Genomic DNA, 17,877 nt, shown 5'->3' on the forward strand with positions numbered 1-17,877 from the left:
GAGTGAGACCTCATCTCTAAAAATAGCTGGGCATTGTGGCAGGTGCCTGTAATCCCAGCTACTTGGGAGGCTGAGGCAAGAGGATCACTTGAGCCCAAGAGTTTGAGGTTGCTGTGAGCTGTGATGCCATGGTACTCTACCAAGGGCAACAAAAAAAAAAGAAAAAAAAACATAGACACATAGACCAATGGAAAAAAAATAGAGAACCCAGAAATCTATATATTTATAGCCAGCTGTTTTTTTTTATTAAGTCATAGCTGTGTACATTAACGCAATCATGCACTGGTTTTATATACAATTTGAAATATTTTCATCACACTGGTTAACGTAGCCTTCCTGGCATTTTCTTAGTTATTGTGTTAAGACATTTATATTCTACATTTAGTAAGTTTCACATGTACCCTTGTAAGATGCACTGTAGGAGCCAACTGGTTTTTGACAAAGTCATCAAGAACATATTGGGGAAAAGACAGTCTCTTTAATAAATAGTCCTGGGAAAACCAGATCTTCATATGCAGAAGAATGGAACTGTTGGGTTTTGTGTGTTTGTTACAAAGTTTGATTTTGCTGCACGAGTACCAGCCAGCTAATTCCTTAATTGTTATTAATATTTTCCCAGAGATTATTTGGCTATTAAAGGACAGTAGGAAAGACCCAAAATAGGGTCCAAAAATCTAACAGAGAAATGCAGGTGCGAGGGAGAAACAGCAGGACAAAATATGCAAAACAAGGTGCTGGGCATGATGGCTTACACCTGTAATCCCAGCCCTCTGTGAGGCCAAGGTCAAGACCAGCTTGAGCTAGAGTGAGACCCTGTCTCTAAAAATAGCCAGACGTTGTGGCCTGTAGTCCCAGCTACTGGGAGACTGTGAGACAACAGAATCACTTGAGCCCAAGAGTCTGAGATTGCTGTGAGCTATGATGCCATGGCACTCTACCAGGGGTGACAAGGTGAGACTCTGTTTCAAAAAAACAAAACAAAACAGAAGAGGCCTTTTGATGAAGGTGATAGAAAAGGAAAGAAAGATTTCTGTGCTAGAAGCATCAGGGAGATGTTAAAGGGATTGGGTGATAGGAGAGGCTCAGCGAGACACTGCATCCTCCCCTGGTGAGCTCTGGCTGAACCCTGCATGGTCAGGTGGCAGGCCTGCACTTCTGCCCCTCCCACTGCCCACCTCCATGAAGAGCTCTCCTGATGCTATCTGTTAATACCCAGGCACGTCCCATGCCTCATGTTGCCATGAGAAATTGTCCCAGCCTTGCTACTCTGCTCTGATCTTCTATTTCATGATGGCCCCAGGAGTCTCAGGGGTGAGAGCAGTCCTCTGAGAGCCTTGGGCAGATTGCTTCCCTCCAGAGGCCCTGTGTATGGTCAGATAGGGACTCCCCAGTCTTCCTGCCCCTTCTCTTAGCAGGGTCCATCCTTGCCCTGGACCCCACCCTCTCTGGGCTGCTCATAACCTTTAACTCTTAGAGGATCCTCTTTCTCCTGTATGATTCTCTCCCTTTCTAGCAACTCCCATTTCAGGAAATATGCCTGGTTGAGTCCCCAGCCCCCACCCCAGCTACTGCTCTATTTATTTGCTCTTTTATGCCACCTTTCTCAGCACAGCTGTTGGCCTGCCTTGTTACCCTGTCCCCTGATGCTGCTTTGGGCTTACGTGTTTGATGGGCACATTAGAGGGATTTGCCAGAAACTTGCAACCAGGCTCTGGGCAGTTGCTTTATGGTAGGGGGCAGAATGTAGTTCTGGCTTCTTATCTCCTGTGGAGCAAAGCCTGCAGTTCTCCCTAAACTTTCTGAAGCCATCCGCAGCAGCCACAATTTGGTGATTCTATTAGATTCCCAAATCTCACCCTCTCAGGGATGCCAACTTGCTCCCTCCCCCTTCATTCTACTTAACTCTTTTTTTCATAGTGCTTATCATTCACATACTATGATGTATTTGTTACATTGATTGTTTTATGTCTGTTTCCCCTTGGTAGAATGTCAGCTCTGTGCAGGTCAGGGTTTGTGTGTCTATTTTTTTTTTTTTTCATTGCTGTCTAGATTAGTGCCTGGTACATAGGAAGTGCTTAATAAATATCTGTGGAACCAGGCTCAGCGCCCGTAGCACAGAGGTATGGTGCCAGCCACATGCCCTGAGGCTGGTGGGTTGGAACCCTGCCCAGGCCAGTTAAACAACAATGACAACTGCTACAAAAAAATAGCCAGGCATTGTGGCAGGTGCCTGGAGTCCCAGCTACTTGAGAGGCTGAGGCAAAGGCATACTCACTTAAGCCCAAGAGTATGAGGCTGCTGTGAGCTGTGATGCCACGACACTCTACCGAGGGCAACATAATGAGATTCTGTCTCAAAATAAATAAATGAAAATAAATAAATATCTGTGGAACCAGTGAAAGGAAGGCAAAAATCAATTAATACAGAGTATTTTTGAGGCTTTTGACTCACAAAAGGAAATCTAAGCAGCATCTCAAAGAATCCCCTCACACTCACCCTGTCCTACCCCGTCTTCCTTGTCACACAGCACCACCATCTTCCCTTCTACTCAAGCCATGACCTGTCCTTGATTATCCTTGACCAATATGTGCAATTGAATCTGTCTCAAAAACATAGCTGGGATGTGCTGCTTCTGTCTTTTGTCTCCATTGCCACCTAGTTCAGGGCATCTTTATCTTTCCTCTGGTCTGCAGCAACAGCCTCCGGACTGGCCTGCCCTTGTGTTACCTCACTTACTCCATTCTCTACTAGTCAGCTAAGTGATCGGTCACTTAGGATTTGGGCCAGCTTCTATAGAATGACTCAAACAAAACAGAAGTTTATTTCTAGCTCAGTAACAGTTCAGAGGTGGCAGGGGGTGGGGTCTAGAGCTGTCAAGGTTTCTGTCTGGATGGTCATCCAGGGAGCTGAGTTACTTCCACTAACTTCTAGGGATGTGGTCAAGGTCAGGCTCACCATCACCATGTCCAAAATTCAGCCAGAGGGAAAAGAGAAAGTAGAAAGCCATTTTTTCAATAGGACAAAGCCCCAGAAATTATAGTTGCTTTCCATTGGCTGGAACTTGGTCACATGATGAGAACTGGTTGCAAGGAATCTGGGAAATACAGTCTTCCTTGGTGTGGCCATCTGATCATCTATAACTCCAGGGGTTCCATTCTTAAAAAGAAGGGGAGAATGGATTCTGGAGGATACTTAGCAGTCTCCACAACATGGAAAGCAGATCATGGATATCATTGAAATCTTTTAGTGGCTTTCCACTGTCCGTGGAACAAATTTCAAACTCCTCACCATGCATATACAGCCCTGCATGATCTGGCCCCTGCTTCTTTCACCAATTCCTTTCCTGTTTCACCTGTTTACCACTCTTTACCTGGCCAGTACTTTCTTGTGTTCTCAGCACAAGTGTCTCCCCGATAGGTTGACTCTTTTGTTCCCCACCCTTAGTGGCTTTGTTTTCTTATTTTATCCAGTGCTCTCTCTAGAATGTCAGCCCCATAAGGAAGGGGTCACATTTGTTTTGTTCACTGATCGTCCACCTCTAACGCAGTTTGGTGCATAAGAATTTAAGTCTTATTTGATTCACATTTATGCTTGTGCTTTCTTCCCTTCCAGGAGGATACCAGAGACTTCCTAAACAGGTAAAAAGCATTTTGTCCCCATACTGTGCCTCATTCCTCTGCGCTTATGTTTCCTCACCTCTTCTTGACCAGGTTCATTTGAATTAATAGGGCGTGATATGGTTCCAGAGGTTTCTAAATGGCGCGGTTTATCCTGATGCCCTTCTGGGAAGTAGGAACATATTCTCAAGAACTGGACACTTGCCCTATACCTGACAAAGTTCTCTGTGTAATCCTGGCTCCTTGGCCAACCATCCTTGTTTTTTTTTTTTTTTTAAAGAATGATTACCCAATGTCTAAGTGACAGTCAGAGACTTTTATTTTATTTATTTATTTATTTTATTTTTTGCAGTTTTTGGCTGGGGCTGGGTTTGAACCCACCACCTCCAGCATATGGGGTTGGCGCCCTACCCCTTTGAGCCACCGGCGCTGCCCCGACCATCCTTGTTTGAAGTGGGACAGAGTAGAGAGAGTAGAAATGTGGCTTAGTAGACAAAGCTATGGAAGTGGAGTCTGCTGATGTTCTTCAGTCCTATCTTAGCTGGTGTTTTGGGTGCCTGCTTTTCTGCCACTTGTTTGGAAATCATATTTTTACCACCTACTTCATAATTGTTGTGAGGATTGAGAGGTAAATATGAAGAAAAGTAAGAAGAGCTAAACAATAGGTTGTTAAGTCTGCCATCTTCTCAGGTATCCGCGGAAGAAGTTCTGGATTGGGAAACCCATCACTCGGGTAGTTAAAAAAAGGACGGGAGAATTCTCAGATAAAGTCCTCTCCCTGCAGCGTGGCCTGAGAGAATTCCAAGGTAAGGGTTGAGATAAGCTGGGAATCACAGTGGGGCCACCACCTAGAGAGAGGCCCTTTATATCATATTCTCCAACCTCTTCAAAGGGTCTTTTTGTTTTCTTGGGGACAGAGCCCTATCAGGAAATTAATACCACCTGAGAAAGAAATGGGCCCATAAGTTTTCTGAGCTTGAGGGTCATTGCTGTCCTTTGTTCTCCTCAGGGAAGCTGCTGAGAGACTTGGAATATAAGACAGGTGAGTGTCCAGAGGGTCATTCCCACCATTTTATCAAATACAGAAAATTCCCTCTCCTCACTGCTCCCTGGCCCCCAAAGAGCCCCTTTTGTAACAGGAAGAATTTTTTAGCTGCAAACCAGAAGTTTCCTCCCCTCCTTACATTTTCTGTCCAATCTACCCTTTAGTCTGGAATAGAGATCTCCCCTTGCTAGTCTGACCCTTCTCTGCCCCGTGTCTGATTATTCAATCCTTGCAGGTCCTACCACCAGCCCTTTCCCTGTACCTAAGCTTCCTCTCATCTGCCTGGCCTCATGGCTCCTGCATTCTGAGCAAACAGAAGTGGTAGCCTAAGGTTGTTTACTGCATACCACTCAGGGGCACCATTCATATAGACCAAGATGTGAATGGCACCCCTTGGATTGTGGAGACTGGTGGCCTCCTCTCAGCCCACTCTCACTCTTGATCTCCTGAGAAGTATGGAGTGGGTCCAGCACCCGAGAGCTCCACCTAGGTTCACATGATAAAATCTTACAGCAGAACTTGGAGTCAGCAATGGCTAAACCCTAGGTGGTTGTGGTTGTAGCCCCTGTATTAATAATGGCTAAGCTATCTGTGAATCCCCCAGAATGTTATGCATCAAGGTATTCCTCTCATTATACAGAATTCTGTTAGGATGGTTGTGAGGATTATACATCCTAATTCTGTTAGGATGGTTGTGAGGTTCTATTGGAATGTGCTTAGGACTTTTTGAGTTGTCTTACACAGCAGAGTAGTCTAGTTTGAAACTGAACAGTTTGTGGAGACCATGAATGGTTAGGTTACAACAGATAATTACCCATACCAGTACCAGGCAAGTAGCTAACAGTTGATACCTTCCAGCAGTTTCTACTCCAAAGATGTTGGACTGAATATGAAGTTAAAGATCAAGGGGATGAAGTTACACAAAAACAATTTCTTCATATGTACTCTTTGGGAGAACTTTATCTTAACCAAAATAACAAGTGGACAAGTTACAAGAAGATACTCTTTTCTTTTTTTTTTTTTTTTTTTGAGACAGAGTCTAAAGCTGTCACCCTGGGTAGATTGTCATAGCTCACAGCAACCTCCAACTCTTGGGCTCAAGTGATTCTCTTCCCTCAGTTTTTCTATTTTTAGTAGAGATGGGGTTTCACTTTTTGCTTAGGCTGGTCTCAAACTCGTGAGCTCAAGCAATCCACCTGCTTTGGCCTCCCAGAGTGCTAGGATTACAGGTGTGAGCCACCAGGCCTGGCCTAGGAACAGATATTCTTCAGGCTGGTCTGAAGTTGCAGAATACCTTCTTTTCTAATCCTATGAATGATACCTTAATTTGTGCAGTGAAATTACTGAAGTCAACAGGATCAGCTTTGAAAAGTACTTGGAAGAAAAAAGAAAAAACTACTATGGAAGAAATTATTCAGAGACTTGAAAATGTCCTAGATGCAAACTGCAGCAGAGATGTAAGACAATTCCCAAAAATGATCCTCACTACTTTATAATTGAACCAACATTTTATACATCTGATGGTGTTACTTTTACCAAGAGGAATAACAAGAATTACTTGAAAAAGAGGATTTCGGCTCAGTGCCTGTAGCTCAGCGGCTAGGACATCACCCACATACACCGAGACTGGTGGGTTCAAACCCAGTTTGGGCCTGCCAAACAACAGTGACATCTGCAACAAAAAATAGCCAGGCTTTGTGGCAGGCGCCTGTAGTCCCAGCTACTTGGGATGCTGAGGCAAGAGAATCGCTTAAGCCCAAGAGTTTGAGGTTGCTGTGAGCTGTGATACCATAGCACTCTATTCAGGGCAACAGCTTGAGACTGTCTCAAAAAAAAAGAAAAAGAGGATTTCTTTCCAGATTATGAAGAAAATAGAACAGATATGTTAGGGGCTAGTCATCTGTACTTGAATCGGATTGATGATGGTGTGGACTCAGAGATAGAAGAAGCTTATGAAAAAGTTTCATTTGGAATCAGTGTAAGCGAAAACAGTAAAGCTATTTTAGCATCAGTTTTATAAAGCAGTTTAATTATGGTGATTTAATGAACTATGGGAGAGCAAGGAAATGTGTCATGCTTAACTCCAAATTAAGGATGTTATATTACTAATTAAGGGATGCTACTTTAATTTTGTCAGAATAAACTTTATTCCCTATATCTTAAAAAGAAAAGCAGTGATGCTGTTACTTCTTTGCTTGTCCCCACAGTGAGTGTCACCCTGGACCCGCAATCGGCCAGTGGGTACCTGCAGCTGTCAGAGGACTGGAAGTGTGTGACCTACACCAGCCTGTACAAGAGTGCCTACCTGCACCCCCAGCAATTTGATTGTGAGCCAGGTGTGCTGGGCAGCAAGGGTTTCACCTGGGGCAAGGTCTACTGGGAAGTGGAGGTGGAGAGGGAGGGCTGGTCTGAGGATGAAGAGGAGGGGGATGAGGAGGAAGAAGGGGAAGAGGAGGAGGAGGAAGAGGAGGCTGGCTATGGGGATGGATACGATGACTGGGAAACAGACGAGGACGAGGAGTCGTTGGGTGATGAAGAGGAGGAGGAGGAAGAGGAAGACGAGGACATTCTGGAAAGCTGCATGGTGGGGGTGGCCAGAGACTCTGTGAAGAGAAAGGGAGACCTCTCCCTGCGGCCGGAGGATGGGGTATGGGCTCTGCGCCTCTCCTCCTCGGGTATCTGGGCCAACACGAACCCTGAGGCTGAGCTCTTCCCTGCACTGCGGCCCCGGAGAGTGGGCATTGCCCTGGATTATGAAGGGGGGACTGTGACTTTTACCAATGCAGAGTCACAGGAACTCATCTATACCTTCACTGCCACCTTCACCCGTCGCCTGGTCCCCTTCCTGTGGCTTAAGTGGCCAGGAACGCGCCTCCTGCTGAGACCTTAAGCTCCAACAACTGCCCCCTGGCCTCATATTCACAGATTCCAGATCTCTCTGACTGGGAGAAAGGGGTCCCTGGCCTGAGCAACTGGAATAGGTGAGAGGTGGGACCCCCCGTCCACTAACGGTCATCTCCCCATTGCTGTGGCCCAGAGACCTCACTCAGTGCTGTTGCTCTAATTGGATTCTTTTCCCACCTGCTGATTCCCTGTGGGAACTTCTGACTCTGAAGACTATGAGGGCTTTTTTCCTTTTGATCACTGTCTTGGCCCAGGCTCTGCACTTTCTTTGTTGAATAAGGAGCCGAGGCAGCATTTTCTTGCCCAGTATAGCAAGGCCTGGGAAAGACCAATTATGTCTAAGACCATTTTGCTATTCCCATAGGTTCCCCCTTGCCCAAATCTACTCTGCTGCTCACCTTCCCTGGCATTTTAAACAGATCTACCCTCCCATTCCAACTCAGAGTTAAGCATATGTGAATATACTAAAAATTAAACAGGGAAAATTGACTGAACTTCTGGGACCATTTAAGGTCTGAAGTATCAGTAGAAATCATCTCATGAGGTCCAGAGCAGAGTTCATGCTTCTCTGAAACCAAGGCCAAGTGTATGAGATTTCCATAGCCAAGGAGGCAGGGGGACTCCCTGGAACCATCTATGGTCTTAGGAGAAGGATCTAGATACATGTGGTTTTGGGGTAACAGTTGTGATCACTGATCAATAAATTATCTCTCTGGATTGCTCCTTTTGAGGGGAGTTTTTAAAAAGTATAGTACATACAGATTTTGATCAGCACATCTAGGAACACCACAGCAAAGCAAAATCTACTCTGCCTCCAGGAGAGTATTCAGCTTCTGTCTCTCGTCCTTCTCAGCATCCTGGTTCTGCTTTCCTAAGAGGGAACAGGGATAGAAAGCCAGGGCAGTGCGGGGAGAGGAAGGGAAGGCAGTGTCCGTGTCAGAGGGAGTGAGGCATCTCCTTGTTGCCCACAAACCCAATCCATGGCCTGGCCTCTGGACAGGTGAGCCCCCTGCTCCACCAAGTTGATCTCCTAGTCTGGTCCTTAACCATTCCAAGTACTCTGCTGATCCCCTGCTAATCAAAGTTTTAACTCTTCCCCCATCCTTTAAGTGACTGCTCCAGTGGCTCTGGGTCTTAGTGGTCTCTTAATCACCACATTGTCTCAGGAGTTGCCCACTTGGTATGTGTTACATGCTGCCTGAGTCACGTGTACATCTTATCTCTGCCTCTAGTTCTGTAAGCTCCTAGAACAGCGGTTCTCAACCTGTAGGTGGTGACCCACAGGAACTGTATTAAAGTGTCGCGGCATTAGGAAGGTTGAGAACCATGGGTCCTAGAGGGAGGACACCTTATCTTGTATTCTTCATGACACCTAGTGCAGTGCTGGGCACAGAGTAGGTGCTCAATAAAGACTTGTTGAATGAACAGCCTGGAGATAGACGTGTGCATATATATATATGTCAGATGTAACTAAACCTCAACTGGATACAAAGAGGTTCCATTGATAGCAGTAGCCTAGGATTTTTCTTCTGCACATATGTCTAGAACTCAGCTTTCTGTCTTCCGTTTACACGCATGCTGTCATTTCTGGGTGTCCCACAAAAGAGCCTCCCATGGGACACAGACCAGCCATCATGTGGCTCTACCTTCTTCCTCCTGCAGTGGTGCCCCTGAGCTGAGGTCCTGCATCTTGGAGCATATGATGAGGCTCGATGATAGGGATGATGTCCAGCATGGCACATCTAAAATCCTACCTCAAAAAATGAGTGTCCCAAAGGAAATAAAATCTACAGAGATTCAGTCTTGCCTACTAACATGTCAACTGTTTAACCATTTCTTGTCTTGATATTTCAAAATTACCATTTTAAAGATGGAAAAGGAAGATTGTATGAAACTGCCTCTAAGCTTATGCTAGAGGCAAAGAGCCTATTTCCTCCCTGTGGACTCATCTAAAGTCTGTATCTTTTATATTCATATGTTTTAGTTTTTTTATGAACTATACTTGCACATATAGGCAATTATTTCTACAAAGCTTATTACAAAAAACATGCCTGGCCAGTAGTTAGGGCACTGGCCACATACACTGGGGCTGGCAGGTTAGAACCTGGCCTGGGCCAGCTAAACAACAGTGATAACTGTAGCAAGAAAATGGCCAGGCGTTGTGACAGGCACCTGTAGTCCCAGCTACTTGGGAGATTGAGGCAAGAGAATCGCTTAAGCCCAAGAGTTGAGGGTTGTTGTGAGCTATGACACCACAGCACTGTACTGAGGGCAACATAGTGAGACTCTGTCTCAAAAAAAAAAAAAAAAGAACATTCTCCTGCTCCATTCCTCATCCTTTTTGGTAGACTATTTTGGTGTTTACCTTTATGTTTTCTAAATAGTTTGCGTTTGGGGCCTTATCCTCTGATTTCCTGCTGTGGAGAAAGAAGGTCTAGCCTTCTGTTGTCTGTCCCTTAGCATACACTCAAAACACTCTCTTTCCACCTGTCTTCATTTTTTCAATGTGGTCCTAACATTAAATAAGTATTCAGTATGGATATTACTATGTATGTAAAAGCTGTTACACCTGGGTATGAATGTGGCCATGATTATTTTTTCTTTTTGCATAATGTTTTGTTTTCCACAGAGTTAATAATTGCCCCCCCCATTTTGTTTCATTTCCTATGTCCTAAACTTTTTAGCAGTTGTCCAAAATCTCAAGATGGTAAGTCACCAAGTACTGTTACCAATTTTGTCTTAAAGTTTAATCTCTTCTGGAATCCAACCATAAATCTGGAATGGTTGCTGCTTCAACTGTGCACGGCTTCCTGGATCTCCATCATTCTGGGGTTCCTGCCTTGTTTCTATTTCTTATCCTATTAGTTTATTTCACCTTGGTGAGACATTATCCAGTGGCTTCCTGAGAAATGGTGCATGGAAGTTGAATTTTAAAATCATGAATATCTGGAAATATTTTTATCCCACTTTTATACTTATTTAATAGGTTCACTAGGTATAGGATTCTTCGTTAGGAATAGTTTTCCTTTGGAAATTTCAAAGATATTTTTCTACTACCTTCCAGCTTCTATTGTTGCTGTTGGAATTTTTGCGATACTGTTCCAATTCTTGGTATGTGGTTTATCTGTGTATCTTTTCACAGGAAGTTTTTGAGTCTTATCTATGTTCTTACACTTAGATTTCTTGATGTGCTTTTTGTGCTTTTTTCCCCATTGTGCTGATTAATTCAGTGGATTTTTTCATTCTACTGATTAATAACTTTTCAATTCTGGGAAATTTTATTGAATTATTTCTTGATGAATTATCTTCTTCATTTTCTGTGTTCTCTCAAATCTATTATCTCCAGCCTCAATTCATTTATTGAGAACCTGTGATGTGCCAGGAGGTTTCTGTGCTACAACAGTGATAAGGTTAACAAAGTTCCTGCACTTATGGAATTTTTATTAGAGTGGAGAGTGACAAGCAATAAGTTAAAATAATAAATAAAATAATAATTAGCACTATGCAAAGAACTGAAATAGGATTGTAACAGAAAATGACCTGGTATCTCCTTTATGATGGGTGATCAGAAAGGGATTCTTTGAGAAGATGACTTTAAAGTTGAAATCCGAATGGTGAGAGATGTCTAAGATCACACCAGCCAGAGAGAATGGCAAAGTTCTAAGACAGGGACAAGCTGGGTGCAGAAAGACCGTGTCTAGAATGTGGTTATGAGCAAGCAGAGCCACAGAGATGAAGGTGGAGAGGAAAGCAGAGACAAATCACGTGGGGTCTTGTGGACTATATTTAAAAGTTTGGATTTTTTTCCTAAGTGCTACTGAAGTATTATAACCAGAGGAGTAATGATGCAATTCAGTAAGCAAATATTGAGTACCTATTATTTGCCAGGCACTGTTCTTGGCAACTTGGGATGCATTGGTTTTTTTTTCTTTTTAAAGTTCCTTTTCTCTAGGATCTTATGTTCTAGAAGAGAGAGACAATAAAAATAAACAGAGCAATACAAAATGTATAGTATGTTTAAAACTGCAACAGACAAAAATAAAATGTAATTACATTTTAATGATAGCTATTTGGAGGAAGGAAGAAGTCAAGATGACTGACTAGATGAAGCTAGTATGGGCTTCCTCTATGGAGAGGAATCAAAATAGTAAGTAGATATTCACATTTTGAATAGATTGTTTAAGAGAAAACACTGGAATTCAAAAGAGAAATGATGGGGAGCGCCAAAGCAAGTAAGGAGAATGAAGAAAGGTGATTTGCTTGGCTGGCAGCTGGGAGAAGCTCTGGATGTGGGGGAAGGGTGAAAGAAGAAAACACCCAGGACTCCACACTCCCTCCTTGGATTTTCGTTTGAGTTATTAAATATGAAATGTTCCATTATGAATCGAAAGTTTATTATATCTCAGGAACCAGTACAATTAAAGTATGAGCCCAAACCAGCAACACAGTTTTGCCATCTTAGCTTGTTTATGCTAGTACCAAAGAAGCCTGGAGTGTGAGTGGTGATGAAATTGCAAAAGGCATTTTCCATAGCTTGTTCAGAATTGAATATTTTTCCTTGCAAGAAGTGATCCAAAGTTTGGAAGAAGTGGTAGTCAGTTGGTGGAAAGTCTGGTGAATATAGTAAATGACAGTTTCCAAGTTAGCCTATAGTTTGAGCAGCATTGTTTGTGTGACATGTGGTCAAGCATTGTCTTGAAAGAGGTTTGGCCTGTCTCTATTGACCAGTCTTGGCTGCTTAATTGCCAGCATTCTTATCATTTCATCCAATTGGTTGCGTTAGACAACCACAGTAATTGATGGACCAGGTTTCATGAAGCTGTAGTGGATAACATCAGTGCTAGACCACCAAACAGATGCCATTAGGTTTTTTTTTTTTTTTGAGACAGAGCCTCAAGCTGTCACCCTGGGTAGAGTGCCGTAGCATCACAGCTCACAGCAACCTCCAACTCCTGGGCTCAAGCAATTCTCTTGCCTCAGCCTCCCAAGTAGCTGGGACTACAGGCAACTGCCACAATGCCCGGCTATTTTTTGGTTGCAGCTGCCATTGTTTGGCAGGCCCGGGCTGGATTTGAACCCGCCAGCTCGGGTGTATGTGGCTGGCACTTTAGCTACTTGAGCCACAGGTGCTGAGCTGCCATTAACTTTTTTTGATGAATATTTGGCTTTGGATTGTGTTTTGGCACTTCATCTTATCCAACTATTGTACTGCATATTTGTGTTTGTCAAAAAGAATTGGCCGGGCATGGTGGCTCATGCTTGTAACCTTAGCACTCTGGGAGGCCGAGACGGGTGGATTACCTGAGCACATGAGTTCGAGACCAGCCTGATCCAGAGCGAGACCTCATCTCTAAAAAACATCTGTACATTGTGGCGGGCGCCTGTACTCCCAGCTACTTGAGAGGCTGAGGCAAGAGAATTGTTTAAGCCCAAGAGTTTGAGGTTGCTGTGAGCTGTGATGCCAGGGGACTCTACTGAGGGCAACAAAGTGAGACTCTGTCTCAAAAAAAGAAAATCGATTTTTTTCATGATATGTAACAATACAGTATAGAAATGGTTCATCTTTATACTGTGACAGCAAAGAAAGGCAAGCTTTGAGACAATTAGTCTTCTCACATTTGTTTGATTCATGAGGCACCCATCTCCAGCTTTTTGTGTGTGTGTGATAGAGTGTGAAAAATGTCACCCTCGGAAGAATGCTATGGCACCACAGCTCACAACAACCTCAAACTCTTGGGGTCAGGTGATCCCCTTGCCTCAGCCTCCCAAGTAGCTGGGAGTCACTGGGACTACAGGCACCTGCCACAATGCCCAGCTATTTTTAGAGGTGGGATCTCACTCTTGCTCAGGCCAGTCTTGAACTCATGAGCTCAGGCAATCTACCCACCTTGGCCTCCCAGAGTGCTAGGATTACAGGCATGAGCTACTGCACCTGGCCCTATCCAGCTTCTTTACCTCACTGATTTGTTTCAAATGCTTCAATGTTGTTGGAATAGTAACGTCAAACCTTGCTGCTAATTCACGTATATTTCGAGATGCATTCACTTCCATGAACAGGTTTCAGCTCATCATTATCAACCTTGGTCTTAGGTCACCCACACGGTTCATTTTCAAGATTAAAATCACCAGAACAATGTATAATGTTGGGATACCTTGGAATCTGAACTTAATCTGTTCTAGAACCCCGCTCAAGTTCTAAATCATTTGAATTCCAAGACAGTTTTTTTCCTTTAAAATTATAGAAACTGGATTAATCCATTTGTGGGTCCCACAAACTCAAATTTTCAAAATGATTTTAACAGTAAATTGGATTTTAAGGTAAAATATTAAAAATATTTGAATAAAAATGTAAATTAATAAAATTAAAAATATTAATACCTAAAAATATAAAGGCCTTTTTCATCACAATTGAACACTTGTTTCGAAACATACTCCTCACTGTTCACAAACTCCTTAAACTCCTTTACAAACTTTTCTGCTTCCAGATTAGAACTGGCAGTCTCTCCACCCATAACAACACCATGGATTGCAGTCCTTTTTTTTAAAGTTCTTAAACTACCCCCCTACGAGCTTTAAACTCCTCCTTTTGAGCACTGGTAGCAGGCATACCTTTCACTAAATCATCCGGGAGGGCCTTGGCTTTCTCACAAATTATTTCAGAAAGCACATCACCAACCAGCTGTTTTTCATTAATCCAAACTGAGAGGAGTTTTTCCATCTTTTCCACATTTTTTTTGTTTTTGTTTTTTGAGACAGCATCTCACTATGTCACCCTTGGTAGAGTGTTGTGCCGTCACAGCTCACAGCAACCTCAAACTTGGGCTTAATCGATTCTCTTGGCTCAGCCTCCTGAGTAGCTGGGACTACAGGCGCCCGCCACAATGCCTAGCTATTTTTTTTTTTGGTTGTAGTTGTGATTGTTTGGCAGGCCCAGGCTGGGTTTGAACCCACCAGCTCCGGCGTATGTGGCTGGCACCTTAGCTGCTGAGCTACAGGCGCTGAGCCTCTTTCATACTTTTCGATCTCCTAGAGGTCAATGTCATAACCCATTTCACCACATGAGCTGCTTTGATAGCTTCTTTATTTTTCGAAATTGTACAAACAATCGATTTAGGCATCCGAAACATAGTGGTGAGATCAGCCACATGTGTACGCTTTCATGCTTAGCGATAAGATCTTTTCTACCTTCAATTGTAGCTCTAACAGCTTCCCTCTTTTTTTTTTTTTTATGGCCCTCGGTAGAGTGCCATGGCATCACACAGCTCACAGCAACCTCCAACTCCTGGGCATAAGCGATTCTCTTGCCTCAGCCTCCCGAGTAGCTGGGACTACATTCGCCCGCCACAACACCCAGCTATTTTTTGGTTGCAGTTCAGCTGGGGCCAGGTTTGAACCCGCCATCCTCGGTATATGGGGCCGGCGCCTTACCGACTGAGCCACAGACGCAGCCCAACAGCTTCCCTCTTACTCTTATTTTCCTCACTACACCTTAGGACCCATGGTGGATGCACATAGTTGTTACTACATAAAAAAAAAAAACAGTCATAAAAACATAAAATTAGCAGCGAAAATCACACAAAATGCTTTCACTACAGCTTCTGACAATGAACAAAGCATATAGGTGTCCTGAGCACTGGGGAAATGTATGCACAAAAGCACACGAACATACTGGGCGTTCAGATTTCTGGTAAAATCTGCTTGAATTTTTAATTTGGATTCCAAGTTGTTTAAATTCTGCAGTGTTAGCGACATGCTTCCCAAACATTTCATTGATATTTTGAGCTGTCTGCACTGGATCGGTTCCACAACAGAACTCATATTCAAGAATAACACAAGGCCAGGTGTGGTGACTCACACACCTGTAATCCTAGCACACTGGGAGGCCACGGCAGGTGGATTGCTTGAGCTCAGAGTTTGACACCAGCCTGAGCAAGAGTGAGACCTGGTCTCTGCCGGGCTTTGTGGTGGACGCCTGTAGTCCCAGCTAATCAGGAGGCAAAGAGTTTGAGATTGCTGTGAGCTATGACACCACTGCACTCTACCAAGGTCGACAAAGTGAGACTCTCACAAAAATAAACAACCCCCCAAACAAAACCCCCACAAATTATCCATAGTTTCACAAAAATTGCTGTAAAATTTTTTTTGACAGGGGTGGCGTCTGTGGCTCAAGAAGTGGGGCACCGGTCCCATATGCCGGAGGTGGCGGGTTCAAACCCAGCCCCGGCCAAAAACCACAAAAAAAAAAAAAAAAATTTCTTTTTTGACAGATAATCACAAGTTACGCCATGTGTTTGAAAAAATGAAAATGTACCTTAACAATGAAAATAAAACAGGAAGTATGAAAGTGAAATGTCAGAGATACCATCTGTCAAACTTAGTACTTAAGGAAATTGGACATTTCATTCTTAATAACCTAATACAATCTTAGCTACAAGAGAATGTCTTAGGCCTCAACCCTAACATAGAGAAATGCCTAGAGATCACACATCGACCTTGCTCCAGTAAGGGTATTCATGTGGAGTCCCACAGGCATCCAAGCCTAGAGTAGTTTTTGCATAGTGCCATTCTGAGAATCTGGATGCTAAGGGTCTGGTATCCTGCTTTGAAGCTGGACTGGTGCAACCTCTACTGCTGCTACTAGACAGAAGAGTAAGAGGGGAAACCAGGTGCTCCCAAAACCCCCTGGGACAATTTCAACCACTGCTGCAAGTTGCTATTGAGACATAAGTGTAAGCAAATTACAGAGATCACACTACTGTAAGCACTCACAATCAAAACCAAAGTGTCCTATTCAACCAGTGTATACATTTCAACATACACACACAAAATCCTCTACAAAAACAATTTTGAAAACTTGGAAGACATGACTATTGCACCAGATGCTTGGCTATCAATGTAAGGACACAGGAAAAAAACAAACCAAGGAAATATGACACCAACAAAGGAAGACAATTTTCAGGCTACAGATTCCAATCAAGAAATTAACAAAATCTTAAGAATTCAAAATACAGGCTTGGCGCCCATAGCACAGTGGTTATGGCACCAGCCACATACACCAAAGTTAGGGTTCAAACCTGACCCTGAACCCGGCCCAGGCCAGCTAACCAACAATAACAACTACAACAAAAAATAGCCAGGCATTGTGGTGAGTTCCGGTATAGTCCCAGCTACTTGGGAAGCTGAGGCAAGAGAATTGCTTGAGCCCAAGAATTTGAGGTTGCTGTGAGCTGTAATGTCATAGCATTCTATTGAGGGCAACATAGTGAGAGACTGTCTCAAAAAAAAAAAAATTCAAAATTCTGATTTTTAAAGAAACTCAGTGATACACATAATTCTGAAAAACAATACAAAGAAATCAGAAAATTCAGGATAGAAGGAGAAATTTACCAAAAAGATTAAAAAAGACAACAAACAACCAAATACAAATTCTAGAATAGAAGAATTTATTGAAGGAAAGCTGTGAAACATTTGAAAGCTGTGACAATAGAGTAGATAAAGGCTGGGTGAGGTGTCTCACGCCTGTAATACTAACACTCCGGCAGGCCAAGGCAGATGGATTACCTGAGTTTATGAGTTTGAGACAAGCCTGAGCCAGAGCCAAGACCCCATCTCTTAAAAAAAAAAAAAAAAAATACTCAGGTGGGGTGGTTAGTGCCTGTAGTCCCAGCTACCTGGGAGGCTGAGGCAAGAGAATTGCTTAAGCCCAGGAGTTTGAGGTTGCTGTGAGCTATTACACCACTGCATTCTACTGAGGGCAGCAAAGTAAGACTCCATCTCAAAAATTAATAAATAAATAGGTGAAATAGACTAGATAAAGCAGAAGAAACAATCTCAGGGCTTTTAAGACAGGTCTTTTGAAATAACCTAGTCGGACAAAATGGAAAAGAAATGATCTAAGACTTTGTGACATTTGGGACAATATAAAGTTACCAAATATATAAATTATTCATCCAAAGAGTGAAAAGAAAATGAAGGGATTAGAAAATCTATTTAACAAAGTAATAGATAAAATTTTCTAAGATCTCATAAGAGATTTATACATTCAGGTACAGGAGGCTTCACATACCTTAGGCCAGGGGTCCTCAAACTGTGGCCTGCGGGCCACATGAGGCGGTGTGATTGTATTTGTTCCCGTTTTGTTTTTTAACTTCAAAATAAGATATGTGCAGTGTGCATAGGAATTTGTTCATAGTTTTGTTTTTTTTTTTAAACTATAGTCCTGCCCTCCAACGGTCTTTTGAGGACTCCTGCCCTACGCAGATGCAATGCAAAAAGGCTTTCTCCACAGCACATTATAATCAGACGGTCTAA

General features: G+C 43.2%; 1 protein-coding gene across 2 annotated transcripts in view; it reads left to right on the plus strand.

Moving 5' to 3' along the window:
* TRIM26 (tripartite motif containing 26) overlaps positions 1 to 9,879 on the plus strand; it is a 38,073-nt gene extending 28,194 nt beyond the window's left edge. For both annotated transcript variants that reach the window (XM_053600964.1, XM_053600963.1), the window contains exons 5-8: positions 3,613 to 3,638; positions 4,308 to 4,423; positions 4,627 to 4,659; positions 6,870 to 9,879. In XM_053600964.1, the coding sequence (XP_053456939.1) occupies positions 3,613 to 3,638; positions 4,308 to 4,423; positions 4,627 to 4,659; positions 6,870 to 7,552 (858 nt within the window). In that variant the 3' untranslated portion in view covers positions 7,553 to 9,879. The remainder of the gene's footprint in view (positions 1 to 3,612; positions 3,639 to 4,307; positions 4,424 to 4,626; positions 4,660 to 6,869) is intronic.
* Positions 9,880 to 17,877: the final 7,998 nt, after the last annotated feature.

This window comes from Nycticebus coucang, chromosome 9 (genome assembly GCF_027406575.1).
Source record: "Nycticebus coucang isolate mNycCou1 chromosome 9, mNycCou1.pri, whole genome shotgun sequence".
Taxonomy (NCBI): domain Eukaryota; kingdom Metazoa; phylum Chordata; class Mammalia; order Primates; family Lorisidae; genus Nycticebus; species Nycticebus coucang.